General features: G+C 42.6%; 1 protein-coding gene across 4 annotated transcripts; it reads left to right on the top strand.

Moving 5' to 3' along the window:
• The first annotated feature begins 4 nt into the window (after positions 1-4).
• On the top strand, positions 5-18,575 carry LOC111148938 (THAP domain containing 9). 4 transcript variants are annotated; one of them, XM_022505763.1, is made up of 6 exons: positions 219-2,491; positions 4,511-4,647; positions 5,847-6,042; positions 7,495-7,798; positions 8,957-9,107; positions 16,181-18,575. In XM_022505763.1, the coding sequence occupies exons 2-6, from the start codon at positions 4,634-4,636 to the stop codon at positions 18,156-18,158; spliced, it is 2,643 nt and encodes an 880-aa protein (XP_022361471.1). In that variant the 5' UTR covers positions 219-2,491; positions 4,511-4,633; the 3' UTR covers positions 18,159-18,575. The 4 variants fall into 4 exon arrangements, with proteins under 4 accessions (XP_022361469.1, XP_022361471.1, XP_022361472.1 ...); XM_022505761.1 differs by lacking the exons at positions 219-2,491; positions 4,511-4,647 and adding an exon at positions 5-84; XM_022505764.1 differs by lacking the exon at positions 4,511-4,647.
• The last annotated feature ends 2,955 nt before the right edge of the window (positions 18,576-21,530 follow it).

Here is a 21,530-nt window from a genome sequence, read left to right as displayed (position 1 = left end):
CAAGATGACCCGAAGCTGCTCGGCAGTGGGCTGCAGCACCCGGGACACCGTGCTGAGCCGGGAGCGCGGCCTCTCCTTCCACCAGTGCGTGAGAACAGCCTCCGGCTGTCTAACTCCCGGCACGGCCTGGCGGGCAGCGGGCCAGGGTGGGGCGGGGCCGGGCGTGCGCCGCGCCGTTGACGTGACGTGACGTGACGTGACACGATGCGACGCGCGTAGCGTGGGGGACAGGAATGGGGAAGTTGGAGAGTTCGGGTGCTTCCTGCCCCGCACCCAGTTGCCTGCCGCTTGCCGCAGGGCTTCTGGCGGGGCTTGTTGGGGCGGAGCCGCGCTCCCTACGGTCGCGTTCACTGCTCAGCGTGAGGCGCGAAGGGAGGGCGTGTGGGGAGCTGTCGGAGGTGTCCGAGCCCGCGGCAGTGCGGCTCGCTCGGGAGCGGGTGGGCTCGAGCTGTCGCCGGCGCCGCGCGTCCCTGCCGCGCACTCGGCGTGTTGGCTGCGCCCTGCGGGCCCGGCCGAGGGGCTGCAGCCGGCGTGGTGGGGAAGCTGGCTTCGGCTTCGGAGCGGGGCCGCGTTTCCGAGCGCCGTCGTCCGTCGGGGGCCGTGCGCGCGCGGGTGCATGGACGCGGGCGCGCGCCACCGGTCCTCGCGGACTGAAGTGCGCCGGGTCCGCCGAGGGCGTGGGGGCCGTCGGGGGCTTCGGGAGGAGAGCGGGGAGCGCTCTCAGGAGCGGGTGGTGCTGGAGCCGGACCTCGTGCGTCCCCGGGGGCGGGCGTTAGCGCTGTGCTGGGAGCCGCGCGGGAAGACGTGAGGGGAGGGCGCGCGGGGTGAGAGGAGAAGTAGCCGGAAGCCGTTGGAAAAGAAGGTGCGAGAGTTTCGGCTGCGCGCGGGAGGCCGTGTACTCACTGGTTGGTTAAGTAAGGCTGAGCCCTCCGGCTGAGCTGGTGCCGCCGTCCCCGTCAGTGGTTCTGGTCTCTCCGTCGTGCTCCCGCTGCTCATCGCGGCGCTCGGTTCGCGCGGACACCTGCGTGCGCGGCCGCACCCCTGCCACTCCCTACCCCGGTGACCGGACTCCTCAGAGCAGGAGCGTCCCCTGTGCCCCTAAGTGCTGTCGACTTTCCGACCTGCTGTAGCCAGGCGTGTGTCACGGCTGCTCTGAGGCACCGACGGGGTCGCCAGCACTGCCAGATCCCAGTGAGCGCTGGGAAATCCTCCTGCTGACGCGTTTAACTTTTAGTCGTATCAGCTACTCGATGACGCGCTCCTCTCCATTGGCTTTGTGGCCACTCTGTCCCTACTTACCTCCTTATTTCCCTAATTTTTTGTAGTCCTGATTTTCCTGTGCCTTCTTGGGTTCTTTAGATGAGGAGGAGTTCGTTTATTGCTTTTATTTTAAATACTGAGGACCAAAGAGAGGCCAAAGAAAGTGATGTAATTACTACAGTAGTCTGCTCTGATTCTTCCCGGCTGATTTCTTGTCCGTTCATTGCCTTTTCCTGATTCCCGGAAATGATTTTTCTAAAAATGCAATTTCTGTGCTTGTTCCCAAAAGGGTTTTACTTTGGGCTTTTCAGTGCCTTAAAAGAGTCCAAGCTCCTCTGGGAAGCCTTTCCTCCTCTGCCTCTCTTCCAAACCGGAATTACATCCCCTCCGTATTTCCGTCCCGGTGTGTGTGCTGGGTGAAACACGTGTGAATGGGAGCGAGTCATCTTTGCCTTCCTATACCCAGGACGGTGTAAGGAAGGCAGGGAAAGGACAGGGAGAGGAGTTACAATGCTATGGCATTAGGCTTGGCGACAAGATAGTATGGATGAGAAGTAAGGGTTTAGCAAAAAGGTAACATGGGAAGGAAAGAGTTTGTCAACTTGCCGTTGCCCAAAGATACCGTCTTCAAGGTTCTTGATCACGGAGGCCTCCCCAAAAGGAACCTCGAGTGCTGCCCCTGATATGTACATGGTGATTTATAAATTACATACATGGAATGATGTATTCCTGTATATTATGAAACAAAAATTAAAGGATGGGGCAAAAAAAATTGTGAAAATAAATTCCAATATTTTCTTCAAATCTCAGTAAATGAGTTCATTCTCCTCTGGAGGCCTCTAACCTGAAGGATGGATCCCAGACTTACTGCAGCATACGAGATCTTCTGTGATCTGGCCTCTAGCCGTCCCTCCAGCCCATCTGTCACCAGTACCAGCTACCTCTGTACTCTCCTTTAACCTTCTTCATCCTCCAAATTAACTTATTTTTCAATGCTTTATGAACCAGTAAGATGCAAGTAGTTATTTTATATCTCTGTGGTGTTGCATCTGCGTGGAGTGGCCACTGTCTGCACGGCAAACTCCTATCGACACTTCAGTTCTTGCTCCAATATTATCTCTTCTGAAGCCTTCCCCAGCGTCCCCAGAGCCATTACCAAGAGTTGTGAAAGATGTTGCAAGGACACAGGCAAGGGGCTGTGTCTGAAAAGCACGAATCAAAGTGATCAAAGGTGTGGAAACTCGTTATGAGAATACTGGTACTTAGTTAAACATATAAATGTTTAAATATGAGATAGGACTGGCAAGTTTAAAGGAGTGACACTTTGATTCATTCTCTTGTTGTTGGTATAAAGAAATTAAACAATTTATTTCATAACCAAAGAAATGTATGTATGATAATTTGAAAACGTTTTTACCTGAATTGTTGTAATGAAATTTTAAACGTTTAATTATGAGACATTTCAAACACACTAGCAGGCAAAGAATAATACATAACCAACTTCGGTGCACTGCTAGAATTAAGCAGACATTAACAGTTTGCCTTGTTTCAGGTTTTGGTTTGTTTCGTTTTGTTATCCTCTTAAAAGAGAATTAAGTTAACAGGTATAGTTAAAGCTTTACCCCTGAATCCCTTCTCTCTCTCCTTAGAGGCAGCCACTGTAGAAAGGATTTTGTTAGTCACTTTTCTGGAAAATATATGCAGGGAGCCAAAGGTAAATTTCTGCTGGTAGTGTGAAAAAAAGCCTAGTCAACAGGAGAGAGAAAATAGATTCTGCGTTAGTAGAAACCAATTCATGATTGTATTTACTTATTTTTAACGATTTTTATTTATTTGCCAGACAGAGATCACAAGTAGGCGGAGAGGCAGGCAGAGAGAGAGAGGAGGAAGCAGGCGCCCCGCCGAGCAGAGACCCTGATGCGGGGCTCGATCCTAGGATCCTGGGATCATGACCTGAGCCGAAGGCAGAGGCTTTAACCCACTGAGCCACCCAGGCGCCCCCATGTTTGTATTTATGAGATGATGATTGATTGGGGAGTTTTCTTTTGCCAGAGGTGGCTTTAGAATAGGGAGATGTGAATTCCAAATTTAGCTACTATTTATGGTAGCTATACTTAGGTCTGGTCTTGGTTTCATCTTCTCGGAAAGGATACAAACCTGTTGTGCAGAATTTTTGTAAGACTGAGTCTAGGGCGCCTGGGTGGCTCAGTGGGTTAAGCCGCTGCCTTCGGCTCAGGTCGTGGTCTCAGGGTCTTGGGATCAAGCCCCGCATCAGGCTCTCTGCTCAGCAGGGAGCCTGCTTCCCCCTCTCTCTCTGCCTGCCTCTCTGCCTACTTGTGATCTCTGTCTGTCAAATAAATAAATAAAAATCTTTAAAAAAAAAAAAAAAAGACTGAGTCTAAATTTTCAAAACAGACACATCTGGGTGCCCAGCTGGCCCAGGTGGAAGCATGAACAGCTCTTGATCTTGGGTCGTGAATTTGAGCCCCACGTTGGATGTGGAGATGACTTAAATTAAAAAAACTTGAATCACACACACACGTTTATGGCACAAGGTGAATGCTTTAAACATATTATTAAGATTCTATTTATTTATTTGAGAGAGAGAGAGAGAGATCATGAGCGAGGAGAAGGTCAGAGAGAGAAGCAGACTCCCCGCAGAGCCGGGAGCCCGATGCGGGACTCGATCCCGGGATTCCAGGATCACGACCTGAGCCGAAGGCAGTCGTCCAACCAACTGAGCCACCCAGGCATCCCAAACATATTATTAATCTTTATTACCAATTTAATTTTATTCAGAATTCAAATTAGTCATGCTGGTTAGACTACAGTATTTTCCCAACCCTTTCGTTTTGTTTAATACTTTGGGGCAAGCCAACAGAGCTGTTTGGGACTGGCTTGTTACACCTGCTTTAGGGGCTCCAGATGGCCCAGGCCATTCTGTGGGCTAAGGGGATTGCTGGCGGTGGTCAGCAGGCGTGCCAGTTGGGAAGCTGTGTTGGAGGATAGGCTAGTAATAGGACTTGGTGGACTAGCCACCTTTTTACTGTCCTTTGTGTGGTTAGAGACTACCACCCAGTCTGGGGGAAAGCTGCCTCACAAACATGTGTCCTTAGTTAAGAAAGGAACTCAGTGAAAAGAGATAGGTTTGCCTCACCTTTATTAGAAAAAGACCTGTGTTTCAATCAAGTAGCATCATCTTCCTGGAATAATGCAGTGAAAGTCCTGAAAGTGGAATTGTTGTTCCTAGGAAAGAACAAACTCTGGGTCGTACTTTACCATTTACAAAGGCTTTGAGTGCATTTGTTGCATCGTGCACCCTTACAACAACCCTGTGAGGAGCTCAAAGATTGAGAGATGTATCGGATTCCACATGGCTGGTAAAAGGTCATTGAGGCACTTAAATACAGGTTTTCCACTTCGGTGTTCTTTCTCAAGTGATTAGAGAGAATATCTCAGAATTCTGTTACCATACTGCTGTATTATTTCCCTAGCCCTGAGCTGGGGAACTTAAAATTTTCACTAGTCTCAGTTTGTAAGAAGTACATGCTTTAAAATCTAAGCTAAAAGATACAAAAATCACACAGTTCCCCCTGGATCTGTCCCTAGGACCAATCAAGGCAGAGGGTGCAGAAAGAGTAGTTTTGTGATTTTCATTATATCATTATCATAATTTTTTTCTCACAATTTCTAAACGTAGTAATTTGGGCTTAAAAATAGAGAATTACAAGGTAGTTTTTATATTCAAGGCTAGGAAAAAGTGGTGCCTTTTGAAAGAAAAAGGGAAAATGGATTATGGGAAGTGGACTTGTTTTCTATGGCTCGGTAACAGATTTTTTTGAAGTGCAACGTGGAAAAATGATCTCCTGTAAATTCTAAGGGCAGGAATTCAGGAGTGGATTAACTCAGTGTTGCAGGGTGTCTCATAAGGTTGCCATAAAATGTTAGCCAATACTAGAATCTTCTGAAGGGTGAGCTTTCAGAAAGACTCACTGACCATGGCTTTTGTCTGGAAGCCTGTTTCTTGCCCAGTGGACCTGTATCTCTATAGGACTGCTTTTGACATGGCAGAGAAGTTCCCTCCAGAGAAAAATCATTCAACAGAGGGAACGAGTGCCTTTTATTACCTAGTCTTTATTATCTAGTCTTACTTAGCCCATTGTCACTCCTGCTTTTTTTGTTTCTTAGAAGCAAATTGTTACCGCTAGCCCACACCCAAGGGGAAGGGAATTAGCCTCCATCCCTTGAAAGGAGGAGAAGCAAAGAATTTTTGGACATTTTTAAAGACACACACACTAAATTTGAGCAGATTCTGTTAAGTGTAGGCAGCGAAGACAAAATGTGGTCGGGCCTTTAATATGAGAATTTCCCTCATACAAATTGAAACAAATGAGATCACCTAGATATTGAAGTCTTGGAATCAAAAAAATCAAAGAACTAAATGAAATCAGATTGAGGTTAAACTTTAACTGGACTTGATGTTTTATGTAAAGCAGTTAAATAATAAATGGGTTTATGTAATAAATACTACTGTAGTATTACTATAATACTTTCATGTTAATGGAACTTTAATATGATTGCTGTAGATTTCCAACCGATACCATACAGCGCTCAAAATGGATCAGGGCTGTTAATCGTGTGGACCCCAGAAGCAAAAAGATTTGGATCCCAGGACCAGGTGCTATTCTATGTTCCAAACATTTTCAAGAAAGTGACTTTGAGTCATATGGCATAAGAAGAAAGCTGAAAAAAGGAGCTGTGCCTTCTGTTTCTCTATACAAGGTACTTAAATCTAGGTGTAAAAAAACTAAATTCTGTAGAGCCTTTAAAAGCTGAGGTACCTCATATTACAGCTGAATTTACAGAGATTTAAAAAAAATCCTAAGTCTTAAAATAAATCCAATAATAGATTTTAAATGCTTAGAAAACTCGTTTGGGGTTTTTAAAAAAAAATCTATATGTAGTTTTGGAATTTTTTTTTAATTAGGTATATCATTACAAATTGTTGTCCAAGACACATATGAAGATTACTAAACTGATCACAAGAATCACCTAGTAGATCCCTTTGAATTCAGGCTTTTGTTTAAGTGTGAGACAGTCCAGAATACTTAGAAATTATGCTTTTTTTGGTCCCTCCCAGTAATGTTACTGAACTTGACCAAAAATGTACCTAATTATTAGCACTGATATAGAGAGGTATATCACTCGTGTTGGTGTTACATTCTTATGTTTCTTTCGTTTCTGCTTTTACCAAATGGTTCCTCACTGTCTGCACAACAGGCGGTACTCATCTACCCATTCCGTCCTGATGCTGCCCTTCCCTCCTCTTATCCATTGGAGTCTCCTTTTGGTATTGTTTTCTCGTTCCTCCATTCAGAAGAATGTAGTTGGTGTTAAACCCAGACTCCTAAGCTCTAAGAGCTTCCATTTATTTATTTTTTAATTAAAGATATTATTCATTTATTTGACAGAGATCACAAGTGGGGGGGGGCAGGCTCCCCGCTGAGCAGAGAGCCTGATGCGGGCTCAATCCCAGGACCCTGGGGTCATGACCTGAGCCGAAGGCAAGGCTCAACCCACTGAGCCACCCAGGCGCCCCTAAGAGCTTCCTTCTAATTGTGCATTTTTAACTGCTCTGAATTCTCTTTTCAAGCTACTGCGTATGTGATAGATTGACTTGCTTTCATGCTTTCATGTAATATCAGGAGTAGTTACTGTTGTGACCTACAATAGTCCAGGCCATTGTGCCAGGAGATTTACATAAATTATCTTATTTTATCCTCAGGACAACTCTTATTATTCACATTGTACAGGTGAGGAGATGAGGGGTTGTAGAGGTTTAGTGACTGCTAATAAATGAGGGATCGAGGATTCAAACCCAGATCAGTCTTAATTTCCATGTCCACTATGCCTTCCTTTTTGCACAAATAACTTTCCTATCTCTGTTGAATCATGTATTGCTCCTTTAAAAAACTACTCATTTCCATGAAGCCTTCCCAAATTACCACCTTTCTGTTGTTACCTTAACCGTTTCAGACACTTTCAGAGTCATATTAACTTTTGGCATCAGGTACACGATTTCTGTATAGGTGAGAAAAATGGAAAAACCCTTTTTCTTTCATAATTAACTCTCCACAGCAACCAGGTGAGTGCTTTGCATTTAGTGGTATTTTTACAGACAGTCTTCTGTGTGACAGTTTCAAAAATAACCTGAATTGGATGTTTCTAATGCAGGTTCTTCAGGGTGTACATCTTAAAGGCAAAGCAAGACAGAAAATCCTAAAACAACCACTTCCCGATAATTCGCAAGAGGTTGCCACCGAGGACCATAACTACAGTTTAAAGAGGCCTCTGACGATAGGCGCAGAGAAGCTGGCTGAGGTGCAACAGATGCTCCAAGTGTCCAAAAAAAGACTGGTCTCTGTGAAAAACTACAGGATGATCAAGAAGAGAAAGGGCTTACGACTGATCGATGCTCTCGTAGACGAGAAACTACTTTCTGAAGAGACAGAGTGTCTGCTCCGAGCACAGTTTTCAGGTATGGTTCCCTTTTCCGAATTACTATTAAGTAATTCCTTTGCTCCTGCCCATCAAAACATGCTTTTTGCTGAAACATGAAGTCTCAGGGTAAGCAAAGAGAAGGAAAAGTAATTGCCAAAATCTTTTCATGTATTTCCAGCTTTAAAAGTCATGTGTTTATTATAAGAAAAGCAAAGAAATAAATAAATGATGAAAGTCACACATAATCGTGCTACCCAGAGGTGAGATCATATGGTTGATACCATATACTGTACTGTTCGTTTTTTATAAAACACTCGTTTTACAGCGAATTCTTTGTGAGCAATTTTAACTGCTACATAATTTATCACTAAAGTGTTTTTGCCATGGAGTCGAACCAGATTACTTTGCCAGTTCCCTTTGAGCTTGAAAATTCTGTGAGTCTCCATACTATTTTCTGAAATATTCTATAGAAGGTAGATACGTCCATTGGAAAGACTGCCTCCTCTTCTTTGTGAACCAGATATTTGAAGAGGGACAAAATAAGTATTGGCAACTTACTCTTTGATGAAAGCAGCAGAGATTTTGGATTTAGGTTCTAGTAAAAAAAAAAGTATGTCTTGTTTCTAGAAGAGAGTAGGTATCGCCAGAGGAGGAGAGTAGTTTGTGTGTTCCGGTTGGGAGCAGAGGTAGTAGACAGGAATCCCCACCAGGAAAAGGATATTTTTTTTTTTTCTCAAGGTAGGCAAGATTGTCTGTTCAATCCGAATAGCATCCTCTCCCCAGAAGTGTTTCTTGTGTCTCATTTTCACCTCAGATAAATGGTAACCAGGGAACAAAATAAAGCAAATAAAAGTACTCATAATCCAGAGACGTAGTTTTATCCGGTTATTTCCTTCTCTTCCCTGTTCCTCTAAAATTCCCCACTTAGGCTGCCAGTGAATAGTAAAACAGTGACTTAAGTGGAAACTGTTTTCTTCCCTCTTTTGAGTGAAATGATCTGAGATGAACAGGAGGAATTGGTCAGGGGGTCCTCAGATTGGATGTTAGCCTTTGAACAAATGCAGTGAAACTGTGATTGGGTTTGGGTTTGGGTTCAGATGCCCACTGCATTTATACCCCAATGCTGTGACCTATACCTGAGAATTTTACTGTACACACTCTTCATCACAAAGAATAAATAAATTTATTTTGACAGATTTTAAGTGGGAGTTGTATAACTGGAGAGAAACAGCTGAGTACTCCACAGAAATGAAACAGTTTGCATGTACACTCTACTTGTGCAGTAGCAAAGTCTATGATTATGTAAGAAAGATTCTCAAGCTGCCTCATTCTTCCATCCTCAGGACGTAAGTGAATGACTTTTTAGATGTTAAAGAAAATGGGTATTTTATTATTTTATTGCATTTTATGTGTTAAGGCTATTCATACACATACTCTCATTTATTAGTCCATTTTCTGTTCTTTAGAAATTTTTAGGTGGTATTTGCATATTAACATAGCACAGTATTTTCACCAAAAAAATGAAGGCATGTAGTCTGACAGTTGTTTTGCATCCTCCAGATGGCAGAGACACTCTTGGTGATTAAAAAAAAAATTGGTTTCTAATATATTCTAGTAGTTTGGGAATTTCTAAAACATTTCCATAGTTTTAATATCAGGCTGTCCTGGGAAATCTAGAACAATTCTGATTGACACCATTGGTGTGAGGCCAAGCACAGAAGCCTGCATTTTTGTAAGCACCGCAGTTGATCCTCAGGACAGGTCTTCCCAGGAGGAGATTTTGGTGAATACTTCTGTAGGATTTGTGGTCAGAATACATAAATATATTTATAACTCTGAATGTTACAGCACTGTGTTGTATAAGAAATAACCCAGTTACTTTAAAATAAGGTACTTTTGTAATACCTTATAAAGTACCTGTAAAAGCTACTTTTATAATAAAAGTAATACTCAATTTTTATCACTGGTTTTACGGATGCCTATGTATGTATCTATGCATGTGGCTTAAAAATAACAAATTTACTGTCTCACAGTTACAGAGACTAGAAGTCCAAAATCAAGGTGTCATCAGGGTTAGTTCCTTCTGAGGGTTGTAAGGGAGAAGGGTCTGTGTCATGCCTCTCTTCTTGACTTGTAGATGGTGGACTTTTCCCCTGTGTCTCCTTACATCATCTTCCATTACGTATGTGTGTTTCTGTGCCCAGTATGAGGGCCAGTCATATAGGATTAGGATTCACTTTAATGACCTCATTTTAACTCGATTACCTCTGTAAAGACCATATGTCCAAATAAGGTCACATTCTGAGGTATTGGGGATTAAGACTCCAGTGTATCTTTTTTTGAGGGACACAGTTCAACAGATAATAGTCACTTTACTGATCATAAGCCTCCCTGTTACCCACAACCTATAGGCCAGCTCCTTCCAGTGGTTTACGGGAGTCCCCGCAGTGTGGCCCCTGCTGGGCTCCGAGGCTCAGCTCTTGCTCCCTCCCTGCCCTCTGGCATTCCCTGCTGCAGTCGGAAGGCTTCCTCGCTGCTGCCGCCTCCGGCCTTACTGTTCCCCGTGCCTGAAATGCCCGATCTCTGTCTGTTGGTCCTAGTGATACTCCTCAGTCTGCAGACTCAAATTAGATACACATCCTTTCAGAAGCCTGGCCTGGACGAAGTAGTCCTCTCACACATATGATACGGAACTGAATCGCTTCTTGAAACACGGTCTTCCTCCCTCGACTGTGAGCTGCAGCAGTGTGAGGTCTTGTCTGATTCTGTGACCCTGCCCCAACCGCGAGCCTGCACGGTACCTGGCGCGCAGTGGCAGAGTGAACTGGAGAGAAATTACCCTTGATGAGTAGGTGTGGAAAGAAGGAACGCCTGAATGGTCACTTAGCATTTCAAATAGAGGTTGGGAGGAGAATCTCCAGAGCCGCACTCCATTTAATTCCGTCTAATTCAGCGGTTAGGCTCTAGAGGCCAGCGGGAATGCCCTCCGCCCTCTGTCCGGGGAGGCTGCCTCCCAGTTTCTTACTGCTTCAGCTTTAGAACAGACCCCGAGGGGCCCTCAGCTCGAGAAGCTTGAGAGATCTGTAATGAACATAGAACACTGTACTGGTTTGGGGTGTGTAACGATTAGTTGGTATCTGTACGTATAGCAGAGTGATCACCGCACTACGTCTAGTTAGCATTCATCACACACACAGCTAAGATGCTTTTTTCTTGTCATGAGAACTTTCAGGACCTATTCTCTTAGCAACTTTCAAATATACAATATGGCATTATTAGCTCTAGTCACCGTGTTGTATATTACATTCTCTTTTTAAGTAATTGTCCTCCACACACTAGTAACATAATACTAATAAAAATTTAGAAATGAGAGAAAAAGAAGGGAAATTCATTAATTCTTCTTCTACGCTATATGTAAATAATTACTATTAACATTTAGGTAATTTTCTTCCAGACTTTTTTCTGTGCTTAGATTTATTAGTTTTTGGGCGTCTGGGTGGCTCAGTGGGTTGAGCCTCTGCCTTCGGCTCAGGTCATGATCTCAGGGTCCTGGGATCAAGCCCAGTGTCGGGCTCTCTGCTCAGCGGGGAGCCTGCTTCCCCCTCTCTCTCTGCCTCCTCTCTGCCCACTTGTGATCTCTCTCTGTCAAATAAATAAAATCCTTAAAAAAAAAACAACTTACAGATTTATTAGTTTTTTGCACAGTTAGGGTGTTTAACGACAGCATCGCTTCAGGTAGTTGCACCCCTACCTGCCCGGGGCATTCTCCAGCTGTTGGGCATTTATTTTTGTTGATCAAGCCTAAGAAAGAGAGACCATGATTATGGATTCTCAAGGAGTTGTGCGGTGTAAGGAGCAGAGATACGGGTCTGTGGGTAGAAGGGAACATAGGTGGGGGGAGGGCGTCTGGTGAGAGAGCAGTTGTTCCATCCTGCTTGCGTGCTCAAGGGAGTGATCTAGTAGGGAAGAAAATTGGTGATGCACAAAGGAAAGGGTACTTGCGAGGGATGACATTGATAGCATTGTGGAGAGATGTCTGGCCTTAATTAGGAGCAGGGACCATTCACTTAAACAGGAAGAAAGGCAGAGATTCAGTAGGTTAACAGATTGGATTGCTTCTGTTTTCTCAGTGACACGGAGATCATAGCTGAGCGGCGCCTAGGTGGCTCAGTCCATCAAGGGACCGGCCCTTGATCTCTGCTGACATCTTGATCTCGGGGGTGGTGAGTTCAAGCCCCAGATTGGGCTCTGTGCTGGGCGTGGAGCCTTCTTAAAGAGATAATAGCTGAGAGTCGGGGAAGGAGACATACCAAGTTCAGGGAGAAAGGAGAGAATGTGAACACTTGTTTTCCCCTCTGTTAGGATGGACAAATAGTTATATGGCAAACAATTAGATGATGACAGATCAAGCCAGACTTACATTTTGTAGAAACCTCTGGTTCAGACAAGTCCCTCCCTCACTAATTTCTACTTGTATCTGTCTCTGATTCGTAGCCACTGTCAGTCACTTCTGTAGTACTCTGTATACTGATACGGGATCTTTTTCATTTCTCTCTTGAATTCTTTTTGTCCAGAACCTTCCCAGAGCTGTGCTGCTTGTAATTCCAGTTTTTTGGGTCTTGAAGGTTGGTTTTCACATATCTTTTGTAAGAATGTCTTCACATCCTCAGCCTCCCTCATTATAACAGTGATATGTATGGTAGGATCTTTTAGATTTTCTCTAATTTTCTATTTAGGTATTCATTGCAATTTAGTAAATTAGCTCCCTCTAATAGGGAAGGGGATATGAGGGATTCAGAGGCAAACAAGACCATGGGAAGAGCTTACAGTCTTGAAAAACACTTGGCTCTGCCCAGCATTGTGGCGCTTCCGTGCTGTATTTTTTCCAGACAGAGTTTTAAACACCCAGTGGACTCCACGTAATCACTCCATAACTAACCTGCTGTTCAATTTAAAATCTCGTGTTGATGAGAATGGAAATTATTGGTAACACTTCTGTGAAGAGAAATTGGGGAATGTGAATTAATTTAAAATTGATTCGCCCAGTTATGTGCACCAGAAGTCCGAAATTCGTTTTTAATTTCTTGCGTAAGTTGAATCCAGGGGTGCCTGGGTGGCACAGTTGGTTGAGCGTCTGCCTCCGGTCATGATCCCAGGAATCTGGGATGAAGCCCCACGTTGGGCTCCCTGCTTAGTGGGGAGTCTGCTTCTCCCTCTGCTTCTGCAACTCGTCTATATTCCCCTGCCTGGGCTCTCACATGCGCTCTCTCTCGGTCTGTCAAAAAACAAACAAACAAACAAATAAGATCTTTGGGGGAAAAAGTAGAATCCATTCATTTCAATGCTGGTGTAAGTAAATTTCTCTCTCTCTCCTACCCCTAGGAGTTGTGCAAATGACATAAACATTTACATGTGTATGTGTCACCCCCGTACATGGTATGGTGCTGTTTGTATTATCTAAAAAATGGAAACAACCTAATTGTCTTTCCGTATAGATTAGTTAAATTATTTATGGCTTAACTATACGGTGGTATATGCCGTGTACACATTTAAAATGCAGTAGGTCAGTAGTTAGGGACACAGAAAAATATTTCTGTAACATTACTGTTAAGTAAAAAAAAAGATTCAGTATAAATTTTGAAAATTATATCTAAGTGTATATATGTGAAGAAATCTGGAAGAATGTCTCTGAAATGTTAAAGAGACTATCACTTTTTGCACTTTTCAGTATTGTTTTACTTAAAAATATAATTGTCATTTTTTTACAATCAAAAAATTTTTTCATTTTGAGGGGGAAGAAAGGTTTGAGACAGACATCAGTCACTTCTCTATAGTTCTGAGTTACAAACGGTTTGGGTATTTCCACTCTCAGTTATAAAAACTTTCAGAAACATATGTGGCCACATATCTTTCTTTTTGCCTGGTATTTAAGACCTCATTCTCGTAGCTGTGGGCATTAAGATACCATTTAGATTTCCATTTAAAAATCAAATTCAAAGAACATAAGCTTTCCTAGCCTATTTAAAATAAAAACTTTTACATAGAGGAATGAAGTAGTTTCATTACATAATGATTCCACATGGAACACAGTGAGCATCGTTGGCGTTCATTTGAGAATTCTAATGCAAGAAAAAAAATTTTAACAGTGAGCATTTGGAGACACATTTGCAAAGGGTAGTCACCATACTAGTGGGCTGTAGCATTGCCCTGTTTTGCCATTATCTTACTATTTTAAAATATAAGCAATTGATTAATATTTAAAATTTTTCTGATTAATACTTTTATTAAACAGGTAAAAAGCAACTTAAAGTATGTTTTTTGCATCCTATAAATGTGTTTTTTAGATTTTTTTTGTTTTTTTTTTTTTTAATTTATTTGACAGAGAGCATTAGTAGGCAGAGAGGCAGGCAGAGAGAGGGGGAAGCAGGCTCCCTGCTGAGCAGAGAGCCCAATGTGGGACTCGATCCCAGGACCCCGGGATCACAGCCTGAGCCAAAGGCAGCGGCTTAACCCACTGAGCCACCCAGGCGCCCTAAATGTGTTTTTTAAATCCACTAGTACATCTTGAAGTCAATTTAGTGGGTCATGGTTGGCATTATATACACACATGGTATATATGTGTGTGCATGGCATGTAGTGAGGGTAAATTTCATTTATGGAACTTTAGGTTGCTGTACAATATTTGGAAAGCCCTGTCCTGAAATACTTCAGGAGGTATGTAAGAGTCTCATATAGAGGTCGGCTGTCCAGGAAGAAACCTTGGCAGCTTAGAATATAGCCCAAAAATCAGAAATAGAACACGCCCCGCCCCAGGGTCCCTGGGTGACTCAGTTAAGCGTCTGCCTTTGGCTCAGCTCACGATCGCAGGGTCCTGGGACGAAGCCTCACCTCAGGCTCCCTGCTTAGTTGGGAGTCTGCTTCTCCTTCCCCACTGCCCCTTCCTCTCTTGTGCTCGCAGCCTGCCTTCTCTCTCTCTCTCTCACCTAAATAAATAAAAATCTTGAAAATGTAGGGAAGGCCCTGGGTGGCTCTGTCGGTTAAATGTCTACCTTTAGCTCAGGTCATGATCCTGGGGTCCTGGGATTGAGCCCCACATTGGGCTCCCTGCTCAGCGGGGAGCCTGCTTCTCCCCTCTGTCTGCCTGTCTCTCTGCCTACTTGTGCACACGCTCACCCTCTCGCACGCGCGCTCTCTCTCTCTCTGCAATAAATAAATACTTTTTTTTTTTTTTCAACTAAACCTCAGGATGAACACTCCAGTCTCTAGGGTCCACTTAGTCTTATTTGAGACACTGATTCAGCTTCGCTGTTGCCTTTCCTGACCCTCCAAATAATTAGAAAATGAGTGAAAAGAATTCTGAAGACAGAGGCTGACGTTGATAGGAAGAGTAATCAGGAGTCTGGGATGGTCAGGGACACCACAGACGAACTAAGGCAGTAACATAGGTACCTGGTGTAGGGCAGACAGATCCAAGCACCTTAATTGTCCCTGAGGGCATAATTTGGAGGATGCAGGGAATGGTGGGAAAAGCATGAGCAGGACCTCAGGAAAGCTAGGATTTCCGTTTGTTCAGAACTAGCAGCATGGTAAGGGCCATGTGGTTTAAGCTCTCCCTCTGTCCCAGTTTCCTAATCTGTAAAATGAGGTAGATGTGCTAGATATTCTCAATATTCCCTTCCCCTTAAGCAGTTTTCTTGTTTCATTGAATTTACAGGTAAGACTGGTTTATGGTCTAAATTATAAACACATCAATGAGAAGAAACTGGGTAATTGATTTGTATACTTTCTTAAAAAGTAAATGAGCAATGAAAATTGATTTGTGCTATGTTTGCATCTTGAAATACTGCTCTGTTTCTGAGTTTCCCTGTCACCTTATGTTACGGTGATTCTATGAATACGCGTTGGAAATAACTGTAGATTTGGCTGCTTACATTGGCTTTGTCTATAGGGATTTGAGCTATTTTAGTATTTTTTTTTTTAAGGATTTTACTTAGGGGCACCTGGGTGGCTCAGTCGGTGAAGTGTCTGTCTTCTGCTCAGGTCGCGATCCCGGGGTCCTGGGATTGAGCCCTGCCTCGGCCCTCTGCTCAACTGGGAGCCTGCTTCTCCCTCTCCCACTACCCCCTGCTTGTGCTCTCTGTCTCTGAAATAAAGAAATACACTCTTTTTAAAAAAGATAAAGATTTCATTTATTCATTGGAGAGGGAGAGAGGATCTGAAGCAGACCCCACAGTGAGCGCGGAGCCCGACGTGGGGCCTGATCCAGGACGGCGAGATTATGACCTGAACCGAAGCCAAGAGCTGGATCCTCAACTGAATGAGCCAGCCAGACACCCCTACTTTACTGCCATTTAAGGCATTTTTCCTTTTTTTGTCTCTTCATTTGAGTCTTATGCTTTTCATTTTTCATGTTTTACAGATGGTTATCCAAATGCAAACCCAGTCCAGGTTTCAACAGCAACGTTTTTTCTTTTCTTCAACAAAGAGTAGAGAATGGAGACCAGCGGTATCAGTATTGCTCACTGGCCATAAAAGGCGTCTCTCTCAAGCAACAACTTCAGTGGGACCCCAGCAGCCACCATTTGCAAGGGTTTATGGACTTCGGCCTTGGCATACTTGATGCCGATGAAACGCCGCTCGCCTCCGAAACTGTTTTGTTAATGGCAGTGGGTATTTGTGGTCACTGGAGAACACCTCTTGGTTATTTTTTTGTAAACAGGGCGTCTGGATATTTGCAAGCTCAGCTGCTGCGTCTCACCATTGGCAAACTGAGTGACATAGGGATCACGGTTCTGGCCGTCACGTCTGATGCTACAGCTCACAGCGTGCAGATGGCAAAAGCGCTGGGGATACACATGGACGGAGACGACATGAAGTGTACCTTCCAGCACCCTTCATCTTCTAGTCAGCAGATCGCATACTTCTTTGATTCTTGCCACTTGCTCAGGTTAATACGAAACGCGTTTCAGAACTTGCAGAGCATTCAGTTCATTAATGGCACGGCACATTGGTGGCACCTTGTGGAGTTAGCAGCGCTGGGGGAGCAGGAATTAGCCGGCATGGAAGGGCTGCCAGGAAGACTTGCCAATCTGAAAAACCACGTCCTGAAGATGAACTGTGCTGCCCAGGTGTTCAGTGAGAGCGTGGCGGGGGCGTTGGAGTGCTTGCTCTCACTAGGCCTGCCTCCTTTTCAGAACTGTATTGGTACTGTCCATTTTTTACGCTTAATTAACAACCTGTTTGACATTTTTAATAGTAGGAACTGTTATGGAAAAGGACTTAAAGGGCCTCTGCTGCCTGAGACTTACAGTAAAATTAATCGTGTGCTAATCGAAGCCAAGACTATCTTTGTGACGTTATCTGATGCTAGCAACAATCAAATAATTAAAGGTAAGCGAAAACTAGGATTCCTGGGATTTTTACTTAATGCTGAGAGCTTAAAGTGGCTCTACCAGAATTATGTTTTCCCTAAGGTCATGCCTTTTCCCTATCTTCTGACTTACAAATTCAGTCAAGACCATCTGGAATTATTTCTGAAGATGCTTAGGCAGGTATTAGTAACCAGTTCTGCCCCTACCTGTATGGCATTCCAGGCGGCTTACCATAGTTTGGAGACCAGATACAGATTACAGGACGAAGTTTTTCTAAGTGAAGTAAGCATCCTTGACATTTCACTTGCTCGAAGGACAGACTTGGCCCTGTGGACAGTTCAACGTCAGTATGGTGTCAGCGTTGTAGAGAGTCTTTTTCACAAAGAGGATATTTGCCAAGACTGGTCTGATTGTTCTCTAAGTGAGGCATTACTCGATCTGTCTGATCACAGGCGAAAACTCACCTGTTGTGCTGGTTATATTGCAAACAAGTTATCGGCTCTTTTAACTTGTGAGGACTGCATCAGTGCCCTGTATGCTTCCGATCTCAAAGTTGCGAAAATTGGGTCACTGTTGTGTGTTAAAAAGAAGAATGGTTTGCATTTCCCTTCAGAAAGTCTTTGTCAAGTCATAAATACTTGCGAGCGGATTGTGAGAACCCACTCAAGGATGGCAGTCTGTGAACTGCTTCCTAAACAGAGAGACTTGTTTCTGCAGCAGAAAATTTTATGTGAGCTTTCCGGGCATCTTTATCTTTTTGTAGATTTAGATGAGCATCTCTTCGATGGAGAAGTGTGCGCCGTCAATCACTTTGTAAAGTTACTAAAGGATATCATAGTCTGTTTCTTAAAGATCAGAGCTAACGATGCAGCGCAGTACCCTTGGAAACACCATTCAGAAAGACCCGAAATGAAAACTTTCTCAAGGAAACGCTGGTCATCTTTACAGGATTACAGATGTTCGGGTTTCGCTAATACCAATAAATTCAGGCATTTGTTGAGTAATGACGGATATCCGTTCAAATGAGGAACCTAAGATATGTCCAGGTTTTTGTAAAGAATAATTGGTCAGCATTTTGTGTAGTTGAATTTACTGTATTTTATAAATTGACCATTCTGCACAGTTGACAAGTTTGTAATTCTGACTCACTAGAATTTCGAATTTTGCGTATTATAAAATCTCGTACTTTGGTTGGCAGCATTTCAGTTACTTGGAACGTAGAAAGCTGTAGGTCAGCGGGACGGACTAGCCGACAGACGCTGCCTTTGAATACACTACTTCGACTGGGCAATGGGACCGGACATACTTTTAACCTGTTCCGTCTATTTTAAAGCGAGAGAATAACAACAACTGAGAGTCATTAAAACATTGACTCTTACAAATAGACTACCTTCCCTAAAAGCGCTTTGGTTTACAGCTGCTAAGAGTGTTAACAGAAAAATTTTAAAAAAAGAAGGAATGTTGACAGAATACCTATAAAACCTTGGATATAATTTTTCCCTTACATATGAAAATTAGGATGTGGTTTGAAAATTAGGTTAACTTTAAATCTCAAATACCACAAAGTCCCTTTGCCAAGGTACCCTAAAAGAGAGATGGGCTGCAACAAAGCTGAGGAATGTAGTCCAAGAAGCAGGTGAGGCCATTTTCACAATCCATGTTCTTGGACTTCAGAATACTACTTTTGAGTGATAGAGTGGGTACTTATTTGACCACCGGAAGACCCCAGTGCCCATCAGAGGGTGAGAAGAAGCATATTTCAGCTTCTCCTTCTGACGTCTCCTCGTCTTTGCCGGGAGGCTGAAGTAAACTTACTTTCAGTGTTGAATCAATAATGAGATGTATGTCGTGCGACTAATAAACTAGAAAAAGATGGTCATTTGGTTATGAAAATATTTGTCTTAATTATATAATAAGTTTTTTTCAGAAATTTAGAGGAGCTTAAATCATCTCAAGATGAAAATATACAAAGAACAAATTTTCTCCATTCTCTCACACCTAAACTTGAAAAGATGAATAGAAAAACATTTAAGTACGTGTACTTTCACATACGGGGACTGTTTTAAATAAAAGAAACAAGCACAATTCATCTCTGTGTGTAAAACATTTACTCTTGTCATTGACTGAATATTCACAAAGTATAGTTAATATGAAACTTGCAGAAGATTAATGACCAGGTAAAGTTGAGTTTTATTAACTGAAATTCTCCTTAAATTGTATATTTTGATATATTTGTTTGTTCTACCTCAAAGGCTTAAATTTTGAGTTGTAACCAGAATTGTACTACATTTTATGCAGGAGCTGTTGCTGAGAAGTCTAGATGTTGTGGTTTTTGTTTGTGATGGAATGAGTTTAGATGCACCGGATAATCTTATTTAAAAGAAGCCTGTTTGTAAATCACCACCTTTTAATTTATTGTTTATATAAATCCAGGTTTTGTCCTGAACTTTACTTAAAACTAGGTTCATATCTGTAGGTGTCTGTTCTTTGCTGTTGCATTTTATAACTTTACTAATACATATTGTACTTTAAGAAATTAGTGTTTTGCATTATTTCTTTAAGTGCTGGATAAATTGGACAAACATGGAAGACAAAAATATTTCCTTCACTGCCTTTAACTGTTACTTGCTCTCGTCTTAGTGAAAGGGTTTCAAGTCTGATACCAGGTTTACTTCACATGATACGCTTTACAGTGAATTTTTAAAATTATTCATATTTGATTAGGGTAATTTAGTTTATATTTTCCACTTAGCACTTTTGTCCTTTTTTCTTCAGAGAAAACAAACATTCTCTTCAGAAATTTATCCTTTCTACTTTTCAACAAATAGTGGTGGAACAACTGGATGTCCACATGCAGAAGTATTAATTCCACGTGGGTCAAAGACCTATATGTAAAGGGTAAAACTATAAAACTCCACGAAGAAAATCAAGTAGATCCTTGGTACTTTGATTAGGCAATAGTTTCTTAAATATGACACCAAAAACATAACAAAAAGTAAATTGGACTTCACCAAAAATAAAAACTTGTGTTTCAAAGGACACCGTCAAGAAAGAGACAACCCACAGAATGGGAGAAAATTTTTACTAATATATCTGATAAAGGACTTGTATCCAGAATATACCAAGAACTCCTATAACTCAATAATGAAGGACCAATAACCCAGTTTGAAAAATGGGTGAAGAATATCAATAGACATTCTTCGAAGGAGATCTACACATGGCCTGTAAACACATGAAAATATACCCAACACCATAAACTAGCTGGGAAATGCAAATGAAAACCACAATGAGGTAACACTTCACACCCACCGGGGTAGCTGTAAGACAGATAATAAGTGTTAAAAGAGGGGAGAAATTGAAACCCTCACACACTGTTGGTGGGAACGCAGATGCTTTGGAAACAATTCTTCAGAATTGGCAATTCTTCAGAAGGTTAAACAGAGTTACCATATCTCCCAGCAGTCTCCTGACAGGCACATACCCAAGAGAAATGAAAACATGTCCATGTACAAACTTGTACACACATATCATAGCATTATTATAGCTAAAAAGTGAAAGAGCCTAGATGTCCAGTTGATGAATGGTTGCATAGAAACGTGCTGTATCCACACCGTGGGTGATGTGGGGAGGGTTTGTAGCACTGCCAGAACCTTTATGGAACGACTGTACCACATACCTGCACTCCGGTCAGGAATGTACGAAATTTCAATTGCTCTCCTTTCTCCCCAGTATCTGGTAGTGCTCGGTTTTTGTTTGGAATTACCCAGTTTAATAGGCGCGCCCGACACTTCACTGTGGCATTCGTTTCCATTTTCCTCATGGCTGATGGCACTCAGCGTCTTTTCATAGGGTTATTTGCCGGCCACATAATCTTAGGTGAAAAGTCTGTTCAAGTCCTTTGCCCATATTTTGGAAGGTTGATTTGTTTTTGTTAATTATATATTCTGGTGCTCGCTTCGGCAGCACATATACTAAAATTATATATTCTGGATATAAGTACACTATCTGCTGTATTTTGCAAATTTTCTGACAGTCAGTGGCTTATTAGTGTGTTTTGAAGAGCAGACACTAATTTTGCTAAGTCCAGTTGATCATCTTCTTTTCCTTTGAGGGATCATAGTTTCATATCTAAGAAATCTTTCCCAACCCAAGGCTACAGAGATTTTTCTTCTTAGGTTTTCTTCTAGATATTTTGTAGCTTTAGGTTTTACATTTAGGTTATGATCCATTTTCAGTTAATTTTGGTCTGTGGTATAAGTTTCATATTTTTATATGTGGATATCCCAGCACTGTTAAAAAGATTATTCTTTCTTCCTGAATGACCTTTGCAACCTTGTAAAAAATTGACCACATATACATGGGTCTGCTTCTGGGTTCTCTGTTCTGTTCCATTGATCC

Source organism: Enhydra lutris, unplaced genomic scaffold (assembly GCF_002288905.1).
Source record: "Enhydra lutris kenyoni isolate GAN:26980312 unplaced genomic scaffold, ASM228890v2 scaffoldscaffold21, whole genome shotgun sequence".
Taxonomy (NCBI): domain Eukaryota; kingdom Metazoa; phylum Chordata; class Mammalia; order Carnivora; family Mustelidae; genus Enhydra; species Enhydra lutris.
This window is presented reverse-complemented; position numbering and strand designations above follow the sequence as displayed.

What these genes read in the sequence shown, in the direction of transcription:
- LOC111148938 (XM_022505761.1), top strand. Translation starts at nt 5, where the DNA reads ATGACCCGAAGCTGCTCGGCAGTGGGCTGCAGCACCCGGGACACCGTG. An exon ending in CGCGGCCTCTCCTTCCACCA is followed by an intron (nt 85 to 5,846) that starts GTGCGTGAGAAC and finishes TGATTGCTGTAG; the next exon opens with ATTTCCAACCGATACCATAC. An exon ending in CATTCTTCCATCCTCAGGAC is followed by an intron (nt 9,108 to 16,180) that starts GTAAGTGAATGA and finishes CATGTTTTACAG; the next exon opens with ATGGTTATCCAAATGCAAAC.